This window comes from Toxorhynchites rutilus, chromosome 2 (assembly GCF_029784135.1).
Source record: "Toxorhynchites rutilus septentrionalis strain SRP chromosome 2, ASM2978413v1, whole genome shotgun sequence".
NCBI classification, from domain to species: Eukaryota; Metazoa; Arthropoda; class Insecta; order Diptera; family Culicidae; genus Toxorhynchites; species Toxorhynchites rutilus.
Window position 1 is genome coordinate 23,056,005 of NC_073745.1, and position 19,180 is coordinate 23,075,184.

Sequence of the window (19,180 nt, forward strand, 5' to 3'; positions counted from 1 at the left end):
CTCGTGAAATTTAGTTTGTTCAATCCGATATATTGGACAAATCATCAGTTTAGACGACTGTTCACATATTTTAGAAGAGAAGAACAGATATTTTGTTTAATCTCAACGATTAATTAGCAAAGAAATTACTTTGATGTTTGGGGGCAAAGTGGTCATAGGTGGATAACGACTTACATTGTTCTGTTTACTATAGCTGATATACCACATCACATTCTTCTGTGGCTTTGACCCTGAAAAATATAGCACTCCAATTAAAACCAAGCTTCATTGTGCGGAACGTTATGTTTTTCTTACTTCGTTTTTGTATGTATGAGAAAATTAAAGTTTTTCGAAAGATTTTTCGAATTTCTAATGACTTTCTAAGTTTGAGTGCCGCGGTATCTAATCTAGTGCGTATTTGATTCAAAACGATTAACGCGCTTTTCTCGAAACTACTTTTTCCAAACTGACGTACACAACATCTCCTGACCCGATCTACTGTACCACTTTATTTTAAAGCTACTAAGCAAATGATCATGAGTTCATAACTCAGGGCCCTCAACGAATACGGCTCGGGACCACCGTATGGATACAAAAAAAAAAACGGAAAGAAATGCGGATCGGGACGACCGTGCGGAGTAAAAATAGAATTGAAAATATTTTCGGATCGGGACGACCATGCTGTGTAAAAATGTCTAATACAGGTCGGACTCGATAGTCCGGAGTGTTGATTTTTTTTTCACTCCGGATAATCGAATCCTCCGGATAATCGAGTCAAAACATTTTTTTTTCTTTATCTGTTTTTTTTGCATGTATTTATCGTTTTTTGAAAATAAAAGAGGAATTTGATTTTTGATTCATCCCCTAAAGTCAGAAAACATCTTTCTCACATGAAAAAAAATATATATCTAGATTCTCACAGGAGGTGATAGACGATCATATTTGATGAAAAAAATCCTCATTGCATATGTTCGAATTTCAACAATGACAGAGTTACAGAACTTTTTTTTTGTTCCGAACTGTGTTGCTTCAAACTGGCTCTACATGAAAAAGTACGCTACGGAAGACAATCCTGATGCTTTCATTTGAAAGATGAGACAACTTCGTACAGGATATAGTAGTGGAACAAGTCAATTAGTGAATTTTAATTTTGGAAGTGAAACACTTAAAAGTTAATAATTTTTAATGTGTTATTATTAATTTTATCCTATAAAATTATATTAAACTAGATTGTTTCTATCAATTAAAATGAAGTTCTTTAACCGCTCCACAATTTGTTCTTTGACGCACAACTTCTATCTTTCTTAATTTGGCTGCAGTATCGATATAAACAATTCCTGGTGAAAATTCAAGCAAAATCTTCAAAAATCACGATCTTTACCCCACTGTACATGTAATAGACACTTAAACTTCACCCTTACGTTGAAAGGTTACATTTCTTCCTGAAATAGCCATATTTAAAATATAAAAAAAAAAACATTTTATATAACCGAATATAATCGAATCACACATAATCGAGTCTGTATATTAGGCTGTCAAAAAAGTCCTGCGGTATTTTTTTTGAATTTTCATTTGTTCATAAAATTAGTTACAATCATCTGTTTTAAGTCCAATATGCGCCGTTTTGTTCGATGACTTGTTCCCAACGAGATGCCAACTTCATAATACCCCTGTTATAGAAACTCGCTTCCTTATTGGCAAAAAACTCGGATAGCCAATTTTCACAGGCCTCTTTTGTGGCTAACTTCTGACTACCTAGCTCGTTCGCCATGGACAAAAACAGGTGGTAGTCACTTGGTGCAAGGTCCGGACTATACGGCGAATGCAAAAGAACCTCCCATCCGAGCTCCCGGAGCTTCTGGCGCGTCAGCAAAGAAGTGTGTGGCCTGGCGTTGTCCTGATGGAAGACAATGCGGCCTCTGTTTATCAAAGATGGCCTCTTCTTCATGAGTGCTACCTTCAAGCGGTCCAGTTGTTGGCAGTACAGGTCCGAATTGAGCGTTTGGTCATAGGGAAGCAGCTCATAATAGATTATTCCTTGACAATCCCACCAAACACACAGCAGAACCTTCCTGGCCGGTAATGAGCGCTTGGCCACCATCTGAGCCGCTTCAGCGGGCTTCGACCACGACCGTTTGCGCTTCACGTTGTCGTAAGTGACCCACTTTTCATCGCCAGTCACCATCCGCTTCAGAAACGGGTCGATTTTGTTGTGATTCAGCAGCGTTTCACATGCGTCGATACGGTGAAAGATGTTTTTTGCGTCAACGTGTGTGGTACCCATACATCGAGCGAGTTAATAACAGTTTGAAAACTTATCCCCAGCTCTTGGCCGATGCTACGGCTGCTACTATGCCGGTCTTTCTCGGCTAATTCAGCGATTTTGTCGCAATTTTCGACGACAGGCCTTCCGGAGCGTGGCGCATCTTCGACGACCTCTACACCAGAACGAAAACGTTGAAACCATCGTTGTGCGGTGGAAATGGAAACTGTATCGGGTCCATAAACTGCACAAATTTTATTGGTAGCTTGAGATGTATTTTTGCCTTTGTCATAGTAGTACTGTAAAATATGTCGGATTTTCTCTTTATTTTGCTCAATATTTGCGACACTATAACTCACGAACGACTTAACCAAACAAAACACTGTCAAGGACTATATTATAGCGCGAAAAAATACCTGTACAAATACCAACAAGCTGTAGTATGACTCGATACAATGAATACAACTAGACCTACGCGCTTACAACGACACCTCGTGGAAATACCGCAGGACTTTTTTGACAGCTCAGTTTTTTTGTGCACAGTTTTCTTGAAAATCCATTGTTGTCGGCATCTAAGCTAGCTAAACAGCTTAAAATGCCCAGAAATACCGTATGGCGTGTTATCAAGCAGTACAAGGAAACATTGACGACGGCTCGGAAGCCGCATTCGAAGCGTCGGAGTGGAACTGTCGACCGGAAACTGCGTGGGAAAGTCATCAAGGCCGTCAAGAGGAATCCCAATCTTTCAGACCGCGATTTGGCCAATAAGCTCCAGGCCGCTCACAGTACGGTGCGACGAATTCGTCTCCGGGAAGGAATAAGGTCATTCCGAGCCAGCAAACAGCCAAATCGGACGCTGAAGCAGAACAATGTGGCCAGAATCCGTGCTCGAAAGCTGTACGACCAAGTGCGGACCAAGTTCGACGGATGTATTCTGATGGACGATGAGACCTACGTGAAGGCGGACTTTGGGCAAATCCCAGGTCAAAAATTTTATTTGGCGACGGCTCGGGGGGATGTACCTGCAAAATTTGAGTTCGTGTTTGCGGATAAATTCGCCCGCAAGTACATGATTTGGCAAGGGATATGCAGTTGTGGACAGAAAACCAAAGTCTTTCTCACTGACAAGACAATGACATCAGAAGTCTACAAAAAAGAGTACCTACAGAAACGGATTCTGCCGTTTATTCGTGCCCACGACCGTCCAGTAATGTTTTGGCCGGACCTCGCAAGCTGCCATTACAGCAAAACGGTTATGGAATGGTACGCAACGAACGGGGTCAGCGTAATACCGAAGGACCTCAACCCCCCAAACTGCCCCCAGTTCCGGCCGATAGAGAAATACTTGGCAATCACGAAGCGGAGGCTTAAGGCAAAGGGAAAACTTGTTACGAACATGACTCAAATGAAGAACTGGTGGAATCAAATCGCCAAAACGGTGGACGAAAAGGATGTGCGCCGCCTAATGTGCCGTATTACGGGAAAAGTACGAGAATTTCTTCGAAACAGCAATGAATAATTTTTTTAATTTTTTTTTATGAAAGAGTAAAGAAAATGCTACATTTGTATGAAAAACAAATTATGAATTCGTTAATAAATGACTGAACTACACGCAATTGTTTGTGTTCCAATATTAAATGAAGCAGACTTTAATCAATTAATTTTATAGATCGTTGAAACATTTGAACACACATGTATTGCAATACATCAGTTATTTTTTATTCAACAGTCAAAATATTCACTAGAAGTAATTTATATGGCAGAACAACGTTTGCCGGGTCAGCTAGTATTTATATAAAAACCGTAATTTTTGGGAGCTTCAAATCATCTTCGTTCGAATAATACGTTGCCAAAACTTGCAAAGTGGTCTAAGTTGGTGAGTCAAGTTGATGTCATTCGTAACGCCTGGACCTGCTCAAAAACAAATATGTTAACCATCACACCAGCTCAATTGTCTTTACCCTTCCTTTGCCCGATGAATATATCAAATGAAAAATAAACAAACGAAGGGCGAAAGGCGAGAGCTCGAGTGGAAATCATTCAAACTTTTCCCAGGGCAGTTGGGGCAAACAATTTGTATGTATGTTTTGTTTTCCCAGTTCCTCAAACTGTCGATACGGATTGATTAATGCTTCGTGTTTGTTTCCGTGTTAGCTTGGCTTGCTCATACAATTTACTGCCCCATTGTAGGTTAGTTAGTTACCAAGGGGAGAGGTAATGACGATCTTTCAGGTTAATTGAAACGGTAGTTGTTGCTGAATTCGCGCAATTTAGTTTTATGTAATGGGAATTTGAAACTGTTCATTGTTTTGTCAAAACAAGAGTCGCCTCCTCAAATCGACCAGCCCCTCGGGACAGTGGTCGTTCATTTTCGCTTCCTCGGGAAAACCACAACACACCTTGCCATCCAATACTTCCGGTACAGCTGAAAGCTATATACGAGCTATATACGAGAATATATGTTGTGCTGCCACTTGTTTTCTCCGGTAGGGGAAGGGGGAGGTACAGCATCCATTCTCTTCGCTTGGAATGTAGTAACCAATGCCAACCAGAGCGAAGAAAAGATACAGTTTGAAAGTATGTTTGTTCTTCTGATTTGGGAAGCTTCGGATGCCACTTTTGGCAAGATACGGTTATAATGGAAATTCCTTGGCAGAGATAGATGGGAATGCTCTAATCTCATTATTCGGCTGTTGATGGGAGCAGATTCAACTGGAGAGAACATGTTGAACTCTATGAGATTGTTCACTCTCCACACAGTATCAAAAACAAGTAAATTATCGAGCCATGCTTTCGAAATAATAAATAAACCTTTGTTTGATTCTTGCGAAAACTAGCAAAAAGCGTAATATATTATTGTGACATCATACAAACTTACCTCCGGGGTGGAATCTCCGTGTACGGTACAAACAAGTTGCGTCTCGTATCCTTCTCCGGCGTGAACCCAAGTTTTCTCCACAGTTATTTCCGGTGGGGCTGCAAAGTATCACAAAAAAATCCAATTCAAAAAACTCATTACGATTAACATTACATCAAACGACGTTTACGAATGTTTGATTCATTTTTCTTCCCCACTTCAAAACCCACATAACAGAACCAAACAAAACCGTTTCAAGCTCCTGGCTGAAAGGTCAGCAGCTCCACCGCATGCACACAAAAAAAGGCAATCATTTTAATCACAAATCTCATTCCACTGTTCGAACACTTAACAAAATCAGTAATCCGTAAAAGGGCAAAATTCGAATTTTCTAACGCCCACGGGGCGGACGGACCGAGTCTTTTTCGTATCAAACGAAAAATGTCCGTGATTGGACGAAGGGACGAAAAACGGGAAAACCCCGTACGCAAATTATGATGGAAAAGCAACAATAAACAGAAATTCACGCAGACATCACTACTTTCACCGCCCTCATGTCTATCGGTCGAGTCGGGGGAAGGAACAGGGAATGAGTTTCATTTCTGGGAAAATCTTCTTAATCCAACCCAGTGACTTGTTGCGCATCGTGGGAGCAAAAAAAAAAAGAGCAGACGAAAAAGGCACAGTTTCCTTGTCCCGAACATAGGGCCCGGCTTCTGCTTCGGGTCTGATTTGAATTTTTGAAGTGCTTGACTTGGATTCGCTCCGACAGAAGAACGACTTGGCGAACCCTTCTCAAAAGCGTTTCTGGCTTTCTGACAGTCATTGCTCAACTTTTTCGAGGTAATAAAGCGAAGGCTCCGATTGGAGGCTTTCAATGTGCTCGAAACAAAACGGGGAACGGAGAGAGATAGAGGGAGCAGCGGTAAGAACAACAAAAAAGATTATAAATTTGAGTGAGTTTTCCCGAATCATCCTTTATCATTGTCAGAAGTTATTGGAATCAGGGCTCGGGTAAAAGTTTTTTGTTTGTTTGTTAGAGCTCTTCTTGAGCACGTGTTTAGTCAATCAAATATTTATTCTGTTTGCGGTTAGGCTGGGCGATGATGATAAAATGTGATACCGGTTCTTGGAAAAATGTAACGATTCGCTCGGTACGCATCGGAAACAGGAAACATTCCAAGATGACAGTATAGATGATAGCCACTAGTGTCCTTATAATGACACAATTGGAAAAGATACTTTTAGTGAAATCAGATTAACCATCCTCTCAAACAAAGTTTCCGAATCACGTGATCTGATTCAAAATACAACAAAATACAAAGTATAGATCAAAAAGTTGCTCCTTTTCGGCTTAAATCAAATTTATTTATTCGTTCACGGAAAATTTTAGGCCCACATTCTTTTTTAATTGGTATCAATGTACACCTTCTAGAGTCAGCATTGACTTTTTGCCGATTTTGCTAGAAAACGCATTTCCAAAACACCCAACAGATTCTCGATCTTCATCAGCAAACAAAATTCATATAAAAGTCGTATTTATCGTATTAAAAAAATGTAAGATGGATTTCTATTTCAGTCTCGCCATAGACAGCAAGCATGTTACGGCTGATAGACTAATTTCCGGATCTACAGAATAGCTTTTCAAATGCCACGAAAGAGTTGCGAAAAAAAAACATGCATCACGTTCACCAAAAACAAGTTATTAAATTTCTTTTCTTTCAGAGATTATATCAAAAGTTATGGTGAACCGTTTAGAAAAAAATTGTAATGATGCCTAGGACAACCAATATCCAACCAATATGTGAACGGAAGCATTGTCAAATGATCATTGTATTTTTTGTATTTTTGTATTTTCCTTTGACATTATTGCACATCTCATGTTTACGTAGTTCTCGAACCGCGAAAGTCGCGAAAGTCACCTCTAGTATCTGAAATGACGATTTTCCCAGGCTTCTCAGTTTAAAAGAACGTTTTAGGCAAACATTTTCCGGTCTGCACAACGACAAGCGAGTACAAAAGTACTCAACAACAAAAAACACCCCCGACCTGCATGTATATTTACAGAGCGGATTTCCCCAGGTACATCGATTTTAAAGTCTGTGTTGGGGAAACCGTAAATTGGGCCAATCAAAACTTGCCAGTTAGGGCGTTTAAATAACGCTTGACATTTTACAGTTATTCAATCGTTCATCTCATGAAAAATAATATTTTATTAATTGTGATAGACGCGTAGAAATATTTCCTATCAATTGCTGCAAACATCTTTCCGATCTGTTAAGAAATGTTCGAGTTATGAGCATTCGAAATACGGGTCCAAACCGGCAGAACAAATGTATGGGAAAAACAAAAGTTCTTCCAGTTTTCATGAATTTAAACCGTTTAGAGATTAGCGATTTGTAAAGTATAGCATATCAAACAAATCTTAGAGAATTTCCGATTCGATTGGTATGCATATCATGAGAATTCGTTCACAGTGAAAATGGTTATTAACGTTAACTTTATTTCATAAAAACGTGACCTGTTGTCTGATTTGGCACCCTTCCTGAAAGACGTAGCTCTACGACAAAAAATCGTAGTTCAACGGTAATAACGCGGTCGTGTGTTCGATACCATCCTTTTAATTAATGTGGTTCTTGAGGTATCGGGATCAAAGAGATTCTAGCTGTTTACATCATCTTGGGGTCATTTAAGCAATTTTTTATGCTTAAAATTAAAAAAAAAAATTACTACTTTTTGAAAAAGGCAAAAAAAAAAGTTTTTTTAATTTTTTCACAAATATTTAAAACTAGGAAGCTATGCTATCTACAAAATTATGATCAGATGTGGAAAGTGATGCAAAGTTGAATTTTTATAAAATACAAAACAAAAATTTCAAAAATTCAAAAAAAAATTTTTTTTTCTTGAAAAAAAATATTTTAAAAATTAAAACTTGTATTTTTATAAAATTCACAACAAAATTATGCCGTTATATTTTCCAAAAAATCGTCCATACATCGGAAGATGGACATTTTACAAGGAAAAAGTTTTCCAACAACAACTTTTTTATATTTTATTTGAAAAAAACACAATTAATCCTAATTTTGTTTAAAGTCAAGATAACGATATAGCGTATTAGACAAAGTTTTAGATCTTATTATAATGAGAACTTTTGTCGAAGACGTCAACCTTCTATCTTTTAAAGTTTCAGGAATATAAGTCATTTTTGTATGAAGACTCCTGAAAAAAAATGATTTACTCGTAACATATTTGTGTGTGTGTTTTTTTTTAATTCTTTATTTTTGAGACTTTCAGCATCCTGGGCTGGTTCGTCTCAGATATTTGTGTGTAAATTCTCGAGTTTGACATGTTTTTGACCTGTTTCTAGATAGTAAAAAGTTTTCGGAAGATGTTATTTGCGATAATTTATACATTAAAATGTTAGGAGTTTAACATTAATATTAATTTTCCAAATAAACCATGAAGAAGTACTTGGCAGAAAAACTTTTTCCATATAAAGGTGCCCATCTTTCGATATATGGACGCCTTGTTGAAAAAATTGTAAGGGCTATTCATATCTATTTATTTTCAGATTTTTGAAGGCATATGTTTTCGAGAAAAATGAATTTTAATTTTCAAAATATTTTTTCCACTAATTTTTTTTTCAAAAAATTGTTTGATATTTTTTAATGGAAACCAAATAATTTCCCACAACCAAATTTTGTGGATCTTATAGCATTTAAGTTAGATTTTTTTCGAAAAAAAAAGAAAAAAAAACTAAAAATTTCAAAAACTATCAGACCAACAAAATTTTAATAAAAGAATGAAATGAAGGAAATAATTTATGTTTTCATTAAAAAATATCAAACATTAAAAAAAATATTTTGAAAATTTAAATTCATTTTTCTCGGAAATATTTTTTTTCAAAATTCTAAAAAAATAGATATGATTAGCCCTTATAATTTCAAACAAGTCATTTATACATCGGAAGATGGCCACTTTTACAGGAAAAAGTTTTTCAACAACTTTTTCATGTTTTACTTTGAAATATTACTTTTAGTGTTTAAATCGTAGCATTTTTATGTATAAATTATAGCGATTAACATAATCTGCTAACTTTTTTCTACTTGGAAACATTTTACACAATTTACACACAAAAATGTTACGAAGAAAACATTATTTTTTTTCATATAAAAATGCCTCATATTCCAGAAAAGAAATAATGTAATTTTTTCAAAGAAAACATGAAAAAGTAGATGTAACATCTGCCCGAATGCGATACCTACCTGAAAAAATGATATGTTCGAATAATACGCAAATTTTATTATCATGAAGTGTTTGCATATTTATTTCTGATGAGTGTTATATGAAGATAATCCCCCTTATTCTACGCGGCGAGTGACGTGAGATAGCAAAGTTCCTCGCTTCATTGTGGAAGCTACATTACTTTTCAACTTCTTTTTGATACCCGAGTCGATAACATAAGAGGACACGACTTCAAATCTCACCTAGTGACAAACTATAGTCACGCCATTCGCCTGCAGGAATGCAGTGATTTGAGCCATCTCACCTCATTCGCCGCGCGGAATAAAGGGGAATATCTTGTACGTTAATTTCCATTCAGAAAGTATTTCTCGTAGGTAGTGCAATTTGAGAAATAGGGGCGTTGAATATAACGTATTATATATTTATAACGTATTATGAAGTTCATCCATTCATATGGATGACGCAGCCCGTTTACTTTAAAGAAAACTGACAATGTTGGTACATATGTATTATGGCACCGAAGTGCAATTTTGATTATGAATTTATTTTTTCGCAATAATTTTTTTCTGAAATCAAAATACATGACATGAATAATTAACCGGGCAAACCTAATGCCCTAACGCTCGGTCGGACCTGACTAAAGGATCGTCTCCCATGTTTCAAACAAACCGGGCAATCGGTGGAATACAGGTTTGATTGCGAGAGGCCGCCGCTTCCGACGGCGGGTCGGCGGCCGACCTTAGCCTCGTTAAATGGGGATTTCGGCCCCATTACATTGATCTCAGAATGAATTCCATCACGAAATAGTAAATTCATGATAAAAAAAGGTGGGTTATATCTATTATATAACCGCAAAGTTGACGTGGGACTACCTTAGATTAGCAATCAATTCATGCATTGTATTAGATTATGTTCTTCGTTACAAGTAAGTTTAATGACAGTCCTTTTACGTTTGGTATGATGCCTAGGACAAAATATGTGAACGGAAGAATTATAAAACGATTTTTTCGTTTTAAATTTCCCTCCGAAGTTTGCATCTATCAAATGTACGTACTTCTCGAACCGCGAATTGCTTGATTTGATGAACTTCAGGCACTCAGTTTCGATTTTGACATGTACGTCGAACGCATATTGTTTAATCAATAGGCGTTATCGCAGCAAATGGCTATCAACATTTTACCTAATCATCAAATGGTATGCGTAAAAATTCAGTGAGCAGAAGATATGAAGGCATATCCGTACCGTGTTTTGAATTTCGTGTTAGGAAAACACTTTTCGGAGAGCAAAAAGCATGCAGAACCTCCGGCTTGCACGAATCAACAACTTCAACTTCAACTTTTTATACTATAGAGGCTTTAGATTTAGAATGCCAATATCTCCACGCTCCATGGATTAGAAGTCTGTGTTAGGGAAACACATTTCAGTCAGAACAGAAATACCCCCAGCTTACATGTATTTGCAAAGCCGATTTCCCCCAGGCACCTTGGTTTTGAAGTCTGTGTTAGAGAACGCGTTCCCGTGAGAACAAAAGTCCCCCTACTTTCATGTATTTGCAATGCCGATCTATCCGAGGCTGCTTGGCTTTGATGCCTGTGTTGGGGAAATCGTAAATCGGGCCAATCAAAACGAGGCAGCTAGGGAGTTTAGATAACGCCTAACATTTTACAGTTATTTAATTGTTTATCTGATGAAAATTAACAAATTTATTAATTGCGATAGATGCGTAGAAATATTCCCTATTAATTGATGCAAACATCTTTCCGATCCAGTAAGAAATGTTCGAGTTATAAGCATTCGCAATCTTTCATTTTTTTTCTTGCATGCCCTGTGTTTAGGTTTTCATTTTACCTCCCATATATTCCGGTTAGACGTAGTCCCACGTCAAAAATTGCCCTGCGGTGTTAAATACGTGAATACCATTTTTTTTCTTATCTATTCTTTTCATATTTTCATTTTAATTTTTTTTTGTTAAACTTACCTGCTTAATTTTCGCAACCCATGCTCATTTCTTAATGATCTCTTATCCTTGAAAAGCAATAGGGAAAGGAAAGACGACGCCATGTCAATTGTGCCTACACTAATTTCTAAAAATATCACAGCGAAGTCTTCAACATCTTTTTCGAGTTTCCTCATTACAATTTCTCATTTTACTCCGTAACTTCGTAACAGGAGATTCGACAAAACTCATAAGCTGATTTGTCGGAATTTTTCCTTCTTCATTCTGGTAAACATAACATTCGGGTGAATGTTGCATTCGGGTAAATGTCGCATTCGGGTATTTGTTGCATTCGGGTATTCGTCGCATTCGGGTAAATGTCCATTCGGGTAAATGTCACACTCGGGTATTTGTTACCTTCGGGTGAATGTCATTCGGGTAAACATGTTTCGGGTGAATGGGACACAACCGTAGAAACGGCCAAGCAGTTCCTTAATTAGAAACCTTTTCGAAGATTAGATAATAAACATAAAAATACAGTCATTGCATGCCAAACCGATATAGTGGTTCTCAGATTTTCGTTAAAATTAGTGATTTTATTTCTTTTCGTAAAATATTAGACTCATATTTTTTATCAGAGTACTCATTTCCGTTTTGGGGTGGCCTAAAAAACCATTTTTTCCCTTTTTCCAAAAATGATTTTTTTTTATATGCATAACTTTTGAGCTACTTCTTGAAAAAATATTGCACATCCAAAAAAATTGGATTTATTTCCGTAATTATTGATTGTATTTGTTTTTTTATTGTTTACATGGTTAAAGATAGAGAATTTTTTGGTTAAAAAATAGAGAAAACGTGACCAAATTATTTATTCGCTGATGTCTCGGGCATTGCAATCATTGCATCAAACTGACGCCATTCCATTAAGGTTCTGAACTACACAATTGTGTGATGAATCATCAAACTAGGCTATCATCGGCTCACCAAGAAAATAATTGTTCAGGAATTTTGTGTGTGATTTGGTTTCGCATGACAGTAGCAAAAATATCTCCACCAAGGATAACGGCTAAGCTAATCGAGACCAGAAATATTAATAGAAAGAGTTTCTATTGAGAAGAGCGCAAAGCGGAGATAAGTGTGGGTATATTTAGTTGCTTCAAGCCATCGATATATGGCTTAGTGTGCGTGCGTGCGTGCTAACCCGTATGTTCAAATAGCACGTCTCCGCTATGCTGAAACCCCATTTGTATCTGCTACCATGTGCATTGGCCCTGTTGCGATGCAACAATCACCTTATATTTTGATGCCATGATGGACGATTGTTTGGTGGTACAAATTATGCAGCCGCTATAATAAATATAAACAAAGAAGAAGGTAGCAGTAAAGGAATATCTGCGCTAGGGTATGAATAATAAATCTCTGCTGAGGCAAATTTTCTCACTTTTTCTTTATTCGAAGCAGTAAACATCGCTTGTTTTCCGTCGTCATAAGGGCTTAGTTGGTGCCTTTGACATTGCATCAAAGCATCGAACTGACGCTATGACAAAACAGGCGTTAAGGTTGTGCGCCACATAATATTTTGAGGAATATCGAGCTAAACCATAGTGAATGTCGTGCTGGAATGTTGTGAGTTATTTAAATTCGCGGGCCAATCGCAAAACTGCCTTCAACAAAGATGGCATTCGCGCTAAACTTGATCATAATGAAGCAATACAACTCTTTTCGCGGTTATTGAGATTGCCGGACAGAATTTATTTCGTTTATTTAGTCACCAAGAAGGTAAATGTTGTTCTATAATTTTGTACGTTATTGGGATTGGCTTGCCAGTAGCAAAACTTTCTCCACTAAAGATAACAGCTTCCTTTATCTTGAGCATGAGAAAGTAATGCAACTTTTTTCGAAGCCAGTAATATTAAGAGAAGCGTTTCTTTTTAGAATAGCGCAAAATGATGAAAAGTGTTGATATTCTTAGTCGCTTAAAGCCACCAATGTATGGCTCTGTATGCATGCTATGTTGAACGCTTGTTTGGTACTGATAGAACGATGTCTAGAGGGGCGATTCCACTGAGACAATACTAAATAACATGTAGCATGATATTTGATACTTGCAAGTATTGCCATTGCTGTTTCCATTCTGTGCCAAAGAAAGATTGATGTGGTTATAAGATGTGGAATAGTGGTGCTGGTGCAACAAGTATATAATCACTTGTAGCCGAGTGGATTTCAATTGCAAAAAAGGCCATCGGAAAAGCGTTCGCGAAAAATATTCAATGAATTGACATAAAGAAACAAATTGCGACATATGATCAGCTTGTGCATTGTTCTGCGAGGGCAAGGATGAATCATCAATCAATTATCGTCAACTGATTCTACAATAAACAACCATTTCAGGGCAAACAAACCATTCCACTAAACAGTTATTTCTAAAAATTTGACTGCATTCTAAAATAATATCTGAGGTAATAACACTAGGTTTACGGACGTTTCTTATATACCATCTTTACGAATACACGTCAATTTGAAGGAAGAAAAAAAAATAGACATCAATATACATTTATCTCGATCAATGCATAGAAGTAGAATATAAGGAGATGGAATATAAATGCAGCCGATTTTTGTAGTTTTCCTTTTAAAATTCGAAATGCGTCAAAATGACAAAATAACATCGTAGTTCTACGTCAACAATGTAGTCGTGTCTCGGTCACAACCTCCTATATATTTTTTTAATGAAAACAACAACAAAAATGCTCGGCGATATTCCAAAGTAACATGAAAATGGAAAAACTAAAATAAAATAAAGTAGAACCCCGATTATCCACGGAATTAAGTGACCACAGATAGCTAAAATTGCAGATAATGCAATAAAAGACTCGAAATGAGGAGCAAACACAAAAAAAAACGGTCTGAAAACTATAATTTATCAATACAGAATCAATACATATTTCAATACAACAATGACCAATGGGCAGATAATGCGAAAGCCATGACCAAAACAAAAGTGCAAAAACCACCCACTCACTGACAAACCATGGATCTTGCTTTTGCGGATTATGCACGCCGCGGGTAATCGAAGTTCTACTGTACTATTTTATGGTATTGTTTCACCTGAGAAGTTGATGTCATGACGCTATGATACTTTATCAAAATATTTCATTTGCTTCTAAAAACAATATGGCTAGAAAAGAACAATAATTCATTGAGTTCTCCATATAATTTGTATGATACATTCAATCAATTAGTGTGAATGTAGAAACAATTCTCAAGTGTTATTCAGCAGACACAACTGGCATAATCAACCTGAAAGGTAAATATACAACAAAATATCGATTTCATATATTTCATTGTTGGATATTTTTCATGCTAAAGTGTTGTGCCCAATTTGTCATTTTCCCCAATTATTCTCGCAGCCTAAATTGAAACGATGACACTACGCAGAGCCGATATTTTGTTCGGGCTCCCCAGTCAAAAGTGATGGATTTGTTTGAACTTACACAGCACAATCAGCTGCATGTCGACAAACACGGGCTCCCGGATCCCGTTGTCCGCGTAGCATCGATACGTGCCACTGTCCTGCCGGTTGACATTCTCCAGCACCAGCGTTGGTCCCTCGGCCAAATGGGGCGAACCGTGCAGTGCATCCTGTAACAAATCCAAACATTATTCAAAGGATTTGCACCCACTCACGGTGGGGCGCGATGGGTCCTTCAAACTTGCCTTTCTGCTCCAGCTGATGCTCGGGACCGGATTTCCGCTAGCCTTGCACTCTAGCGTTGCGGTGCCGCCCTTTCGCACCGTCACATGTCCCGTTTCGGGGTTGGAGCGCACCGACGGGGGCACCAGAATCTCGACCGTATGCACCAGATCTCGATTGTCGTGGTCACCCACCTGGCAGCTGTAGTCACCGGCATCCTGCGGTCGGACATTCTTGATCTGCAACGTGTACCCTTTGAGCAGTTTGAAGCGTAAATCCCGGGTGATTATCAAATTGGCCGCCGTCACCACAGCGCTCCCTCTGCGCCACAGCAGGATGTTGTTTCCTGTGGAAGAAGGGAGAGAGGTGGATAATCAAAGCGAGATAATTAGCCATCATGTTTACACAAACAATGCGGTAAAATAGTCGTATATCAAGCGAAAAATGCTAATAAAAACAAGCTCGGGATTGTAATTCATGATACTTCCAGCTTCTATTTCAGATTGAGAATTGTTCAATATTTGCAGTTTTGCAACAGCTGCCTTCCACTCGGAATGTGGTTTGTGCAAGAATCCCTTTCTCCGTAGTTGCAAATAATTCAACAGTGAGAAAAAAGAACGATACAACGCCTGAAGTGGAACGAAACTAGAACGAACGAGAGCACGAATATTAAGTGCATTTTAATTCGCTCATTAACGTACATATCTCTATTCAATTAGGGTGCTAATAGAGGAAGCGAGTTGAAAGTCTATGCTAATGATACGGAGGAAACTCTCGACTCGAGTCGTTCACAGCGCGGAAAACTTTCCGCAATAACTCTTACGAAACAAAATTTCCCGGCTCGGTATGTGTATGTGAGTGTAAGTGCGCCGACGAATATGAGTGATTTTTGCATTTAAAGTGATAATGAATTTGCAATTAGGCTAATGAATAATAAAGTCGTTTTGTGTGGGTTCGTTCATACGGGAAAATTCATCACAGCTCATGGCTAATTTACTTCAGCTGGCCCGCGAAATGAGTTCCATTTAACAGTCCGCTGAGCCGTTTCGACCTCGCGCTGTTATTCTAAACGGACAAATTAAAAGACCATTTCCAAACAGCTTCCGACCGATTGCAAACATAAACATAAACGACGGCCCGACCCAAGTGAACTGCGGAACAATTATTTGAAATGTAATTATCATTATTATCATTGTCGCTCTCTCGCTCGCTGGCCCACTTGGACAGACAAAATATGGAAATTCATATAGCATAAAATAAACACGATTTGTCGACCCACCCTATGGTCTGTGTCCCCATCGCAACCCGCGCTGCCGCCTGAAAGTCGGATAAATAGTTCCCAATTTTGGTGAATACAGCGCAAAAAGCGTTCGAAAATTTCGGAAAACATTATTCCACCGACTGAGTAGACACAACTTTTCGTCTCGATGTGGCGTACATATGTATGTAAATATGTATCGAAGTTCTAGTTCAGCTCAGCATTCGATGCAGACTCTGGTGTAGGGAAACGGTTCGCACTGTGTGTGCGGTCAACGATGAATAGGGTCTTTTGGAGGAATTAATTATTTATGGTTGTTTGTACTGCAAGTGTACAAATAGTATACTTTCGTGAATTCCTGAAGAGAAATATTTTGGAACTGTTTCTGATGCGTAATCCCTGTGGCATCAGAAACAAGTAGGTGTGTGCATCTACGAAGAATCTAATTCTTTGTGATTAATTCGATTTCGTTCGAATTTTCAGACGTACGATTGACTAAGGCTTCGATGTCTAGACTGAGGTTTACTTAACGAAATTGAAATTGAATTTCGAGACAAAAGTTGGGTAGATTTGAAGAGTGTATTTCACAAAATCATTTATTATACAATATACAATTAGAAGGGATTCTTTAAATATTATTGTTCATTTTCCTTTAATCTATAATTTATTTTGGTGAGCCAACTACACGTGGCATACCCGGGATCAGTGGCACTTTACACGCTTAACACGCACACTCTCACTCACGTATATACACGATCTTTCGAACACTCCTACTAAAAAAAAACGAAGAACGAAGGTGTCTCCGCCTAGATAGGTTCTAAGCGGAGTTCCAGAGTGTTGAGATGAGTAGAGTAGAGAATCCTGTCTACAGCGCCAAAATGTCTCTGCCCAGATAGATTATGAGCAGAGTTCCGGAAGAGAGATTAGAGTAGACTGGCTACCCGATGATGCGGTGAGATGAGAACGAATATAGCCAAAGCTGGTTGGTCTATACTGATCTAGAGTTTATTGCGACTGACTTGCTCTGAACATGCTATTGGCCCATAGTCATTTGAATAGTCTTTAGCAACTGTTTCTTTGGTCGGGTTCCTTTCCGAAAGTTCGCTATAAACAATTACGCGTTGTATAGCGGGTTCGTTTCCATCCGTTCCCGTTCTGTGACAATTGGGTTGTTATTGTTTATTTGCATAGAATTGAATTGTTGTGGTTTTGTCTGCCGTATTCTGAGCTGGTAAGTATTATGTTGTATATTGTATTCTATTAATCATCGTTCATTTCTAGGTTTTGCTTAACAGGTTTCAGAGGACGATGGAAAAGGTAAGTAACAATTGTTAGTCATTTTTGTGAGATATTAATTGTCATTCTTTTCAGGTACCGTAATTTGTGTAGAGTTGTTGTAGTGTTTCGTTTAGTTTTGTTTAAGTATAAATAAAAATTTATAAAGTGTGTCGTTAAATAAATTGATGTGTTTTTTGTTTGTTTTATAGTTGTCCGGGCCGTAACAGGAGGGATAAAGCAACTAAAACTACTTAGCCCAATTTGACATTCTGTAACAATTAATACTAGAAAAAAGTGTAATAATTACCTAATTTTTTTCTAAATATACTCTTATAGTTGCTTTGTACAATTCTTTTTTTTTTGTTTTTATTCATTAATATTATGTTGTCTTTTACTTTTAAAGATAAATGATATATTTTATGTTACTAGCCTCAAAACAACTTTAAGTCTATTTTTTTGTTGTTTTCAATACTGTGGAACCTTTTCAATTTTAATCTTGTTCGTTAAAACAGCCTTCAGCTACCGTCACTGTCAGAAAAAAGTGCCCACCTATCTAAGTCTGCGATATAAGTGAAAGGTTTTATTTGTTTTTGTTTTTGTTTTTATTGTTCACTAGCTGACCCCGCAAACTTCGTTCCGTCCAAAATGGATTTTTTTGTCATCAATACCTTCAAACATTCACGTTTTCTTGCTAAGCGAACATTCATTGGTCCAAACGCAGAACTTTTGATTGATTGATCTTCTAATTGACCCTTTACAATTTCCTTCCACTATAAATTTCCTAATAATTCTACCAAAACTCGTCATTGTAACATAATATTATTTTCAGACACAATTCTCGTTCAAGGTTCTTCAATCACTTGCAAATAACATATTCCTCCTTTACATGGAATACATACTTGATACAAAAAATATACTAAAATTATGACATCTCAAATATGACGTTTGCTTCTTCGAGTTTTGTGCTTACCCCTTTGCTTGATTAGTTCTCGGGATATGCAAAAAATTGTGTTTCTTTTGTATGGCAGCCCCCCTTTAAAGAGAGGGGAGGAATGTCGAATCACCATATAAACATTTTTTACCCCCCAAAAACCGCAACATGCCAAATTTGGTTCCTTTTTCTTGCTTAGATCTTAAGCTATGCAAAAATTTGTGTTTCATTTGTATGGCAGCCTCTCCTTAAAAAGGGGGAGGAGTATCTAACCACCATTGAATCATTTATTGCACCCCAAAAACCTCTAAACCTCTACATGCCAGAATTCGTTTCATTTGCTTGATAATTTTCTAGTAATGCAGAAATGTGTGTTTCATTTGTATAGCAGCCACCCCCGCCCCTTAGAAAGGGGGGAGGAGTATCTGACTACCATAAAAACATTTATTGCACCCTAAACCTCTATATGCCTAATGTGGTTTCATTTGCTTGATTAGTTTTCGAGAAATGCAGAAATTTGTGCTTCATTTGTATGGCAGCCTCCCCTAAGAGTAGGAGGTAGGTAGGAGTATCTAACCACCATAGACTTACTTATTGCATCCTAAAACCTCCACATGCCAAATTTAGTTTCATTTGTCTGATAAATTCAGATAAATTAGGTTCAGTAGTTTCCGAGTCCATAAGAATCAGACAGACAGACAGACAGACAGAGAGATAATAATTAATATATATATATATATAT

The 19,180-nt window shown here is 37.6% G+C and overlaps 1 protein-coding gene across 5 annotated transcripts in view; it reads right to left on the bottom strand.

The window, feature by feature from the left end:
- The window catches only part of LOC129764224 (protein amalgam-like), a 238,800-nt gene that overhangs the window by 23,467 nt on the left and 196,153 nt on the right, over positions 1–19,180 (bottom strand). For all 5 annotated transcript variants that reach the window (XM_055763092.1, XM_055763087.1, XM_055763088.1 and 2 more), the window contains 3 exons: positions 14,995–15,317; positions 14,772–14,919; positions 5,121–5,218 (listed from right to left, as the gene is read on the bottom strand). In XM_055763092.1, coding sequence (XP_055619067.1) covers positions 5,121–5,218; positions 14,772–14,919; positions 14,995–15,317 — 569 coding nt within the window. The remainder of the gene's footprint in view (positions 1–5,120; positions 5,219–14,771; positions 14,920–14,994; positions 15,318–19,180) is intronic.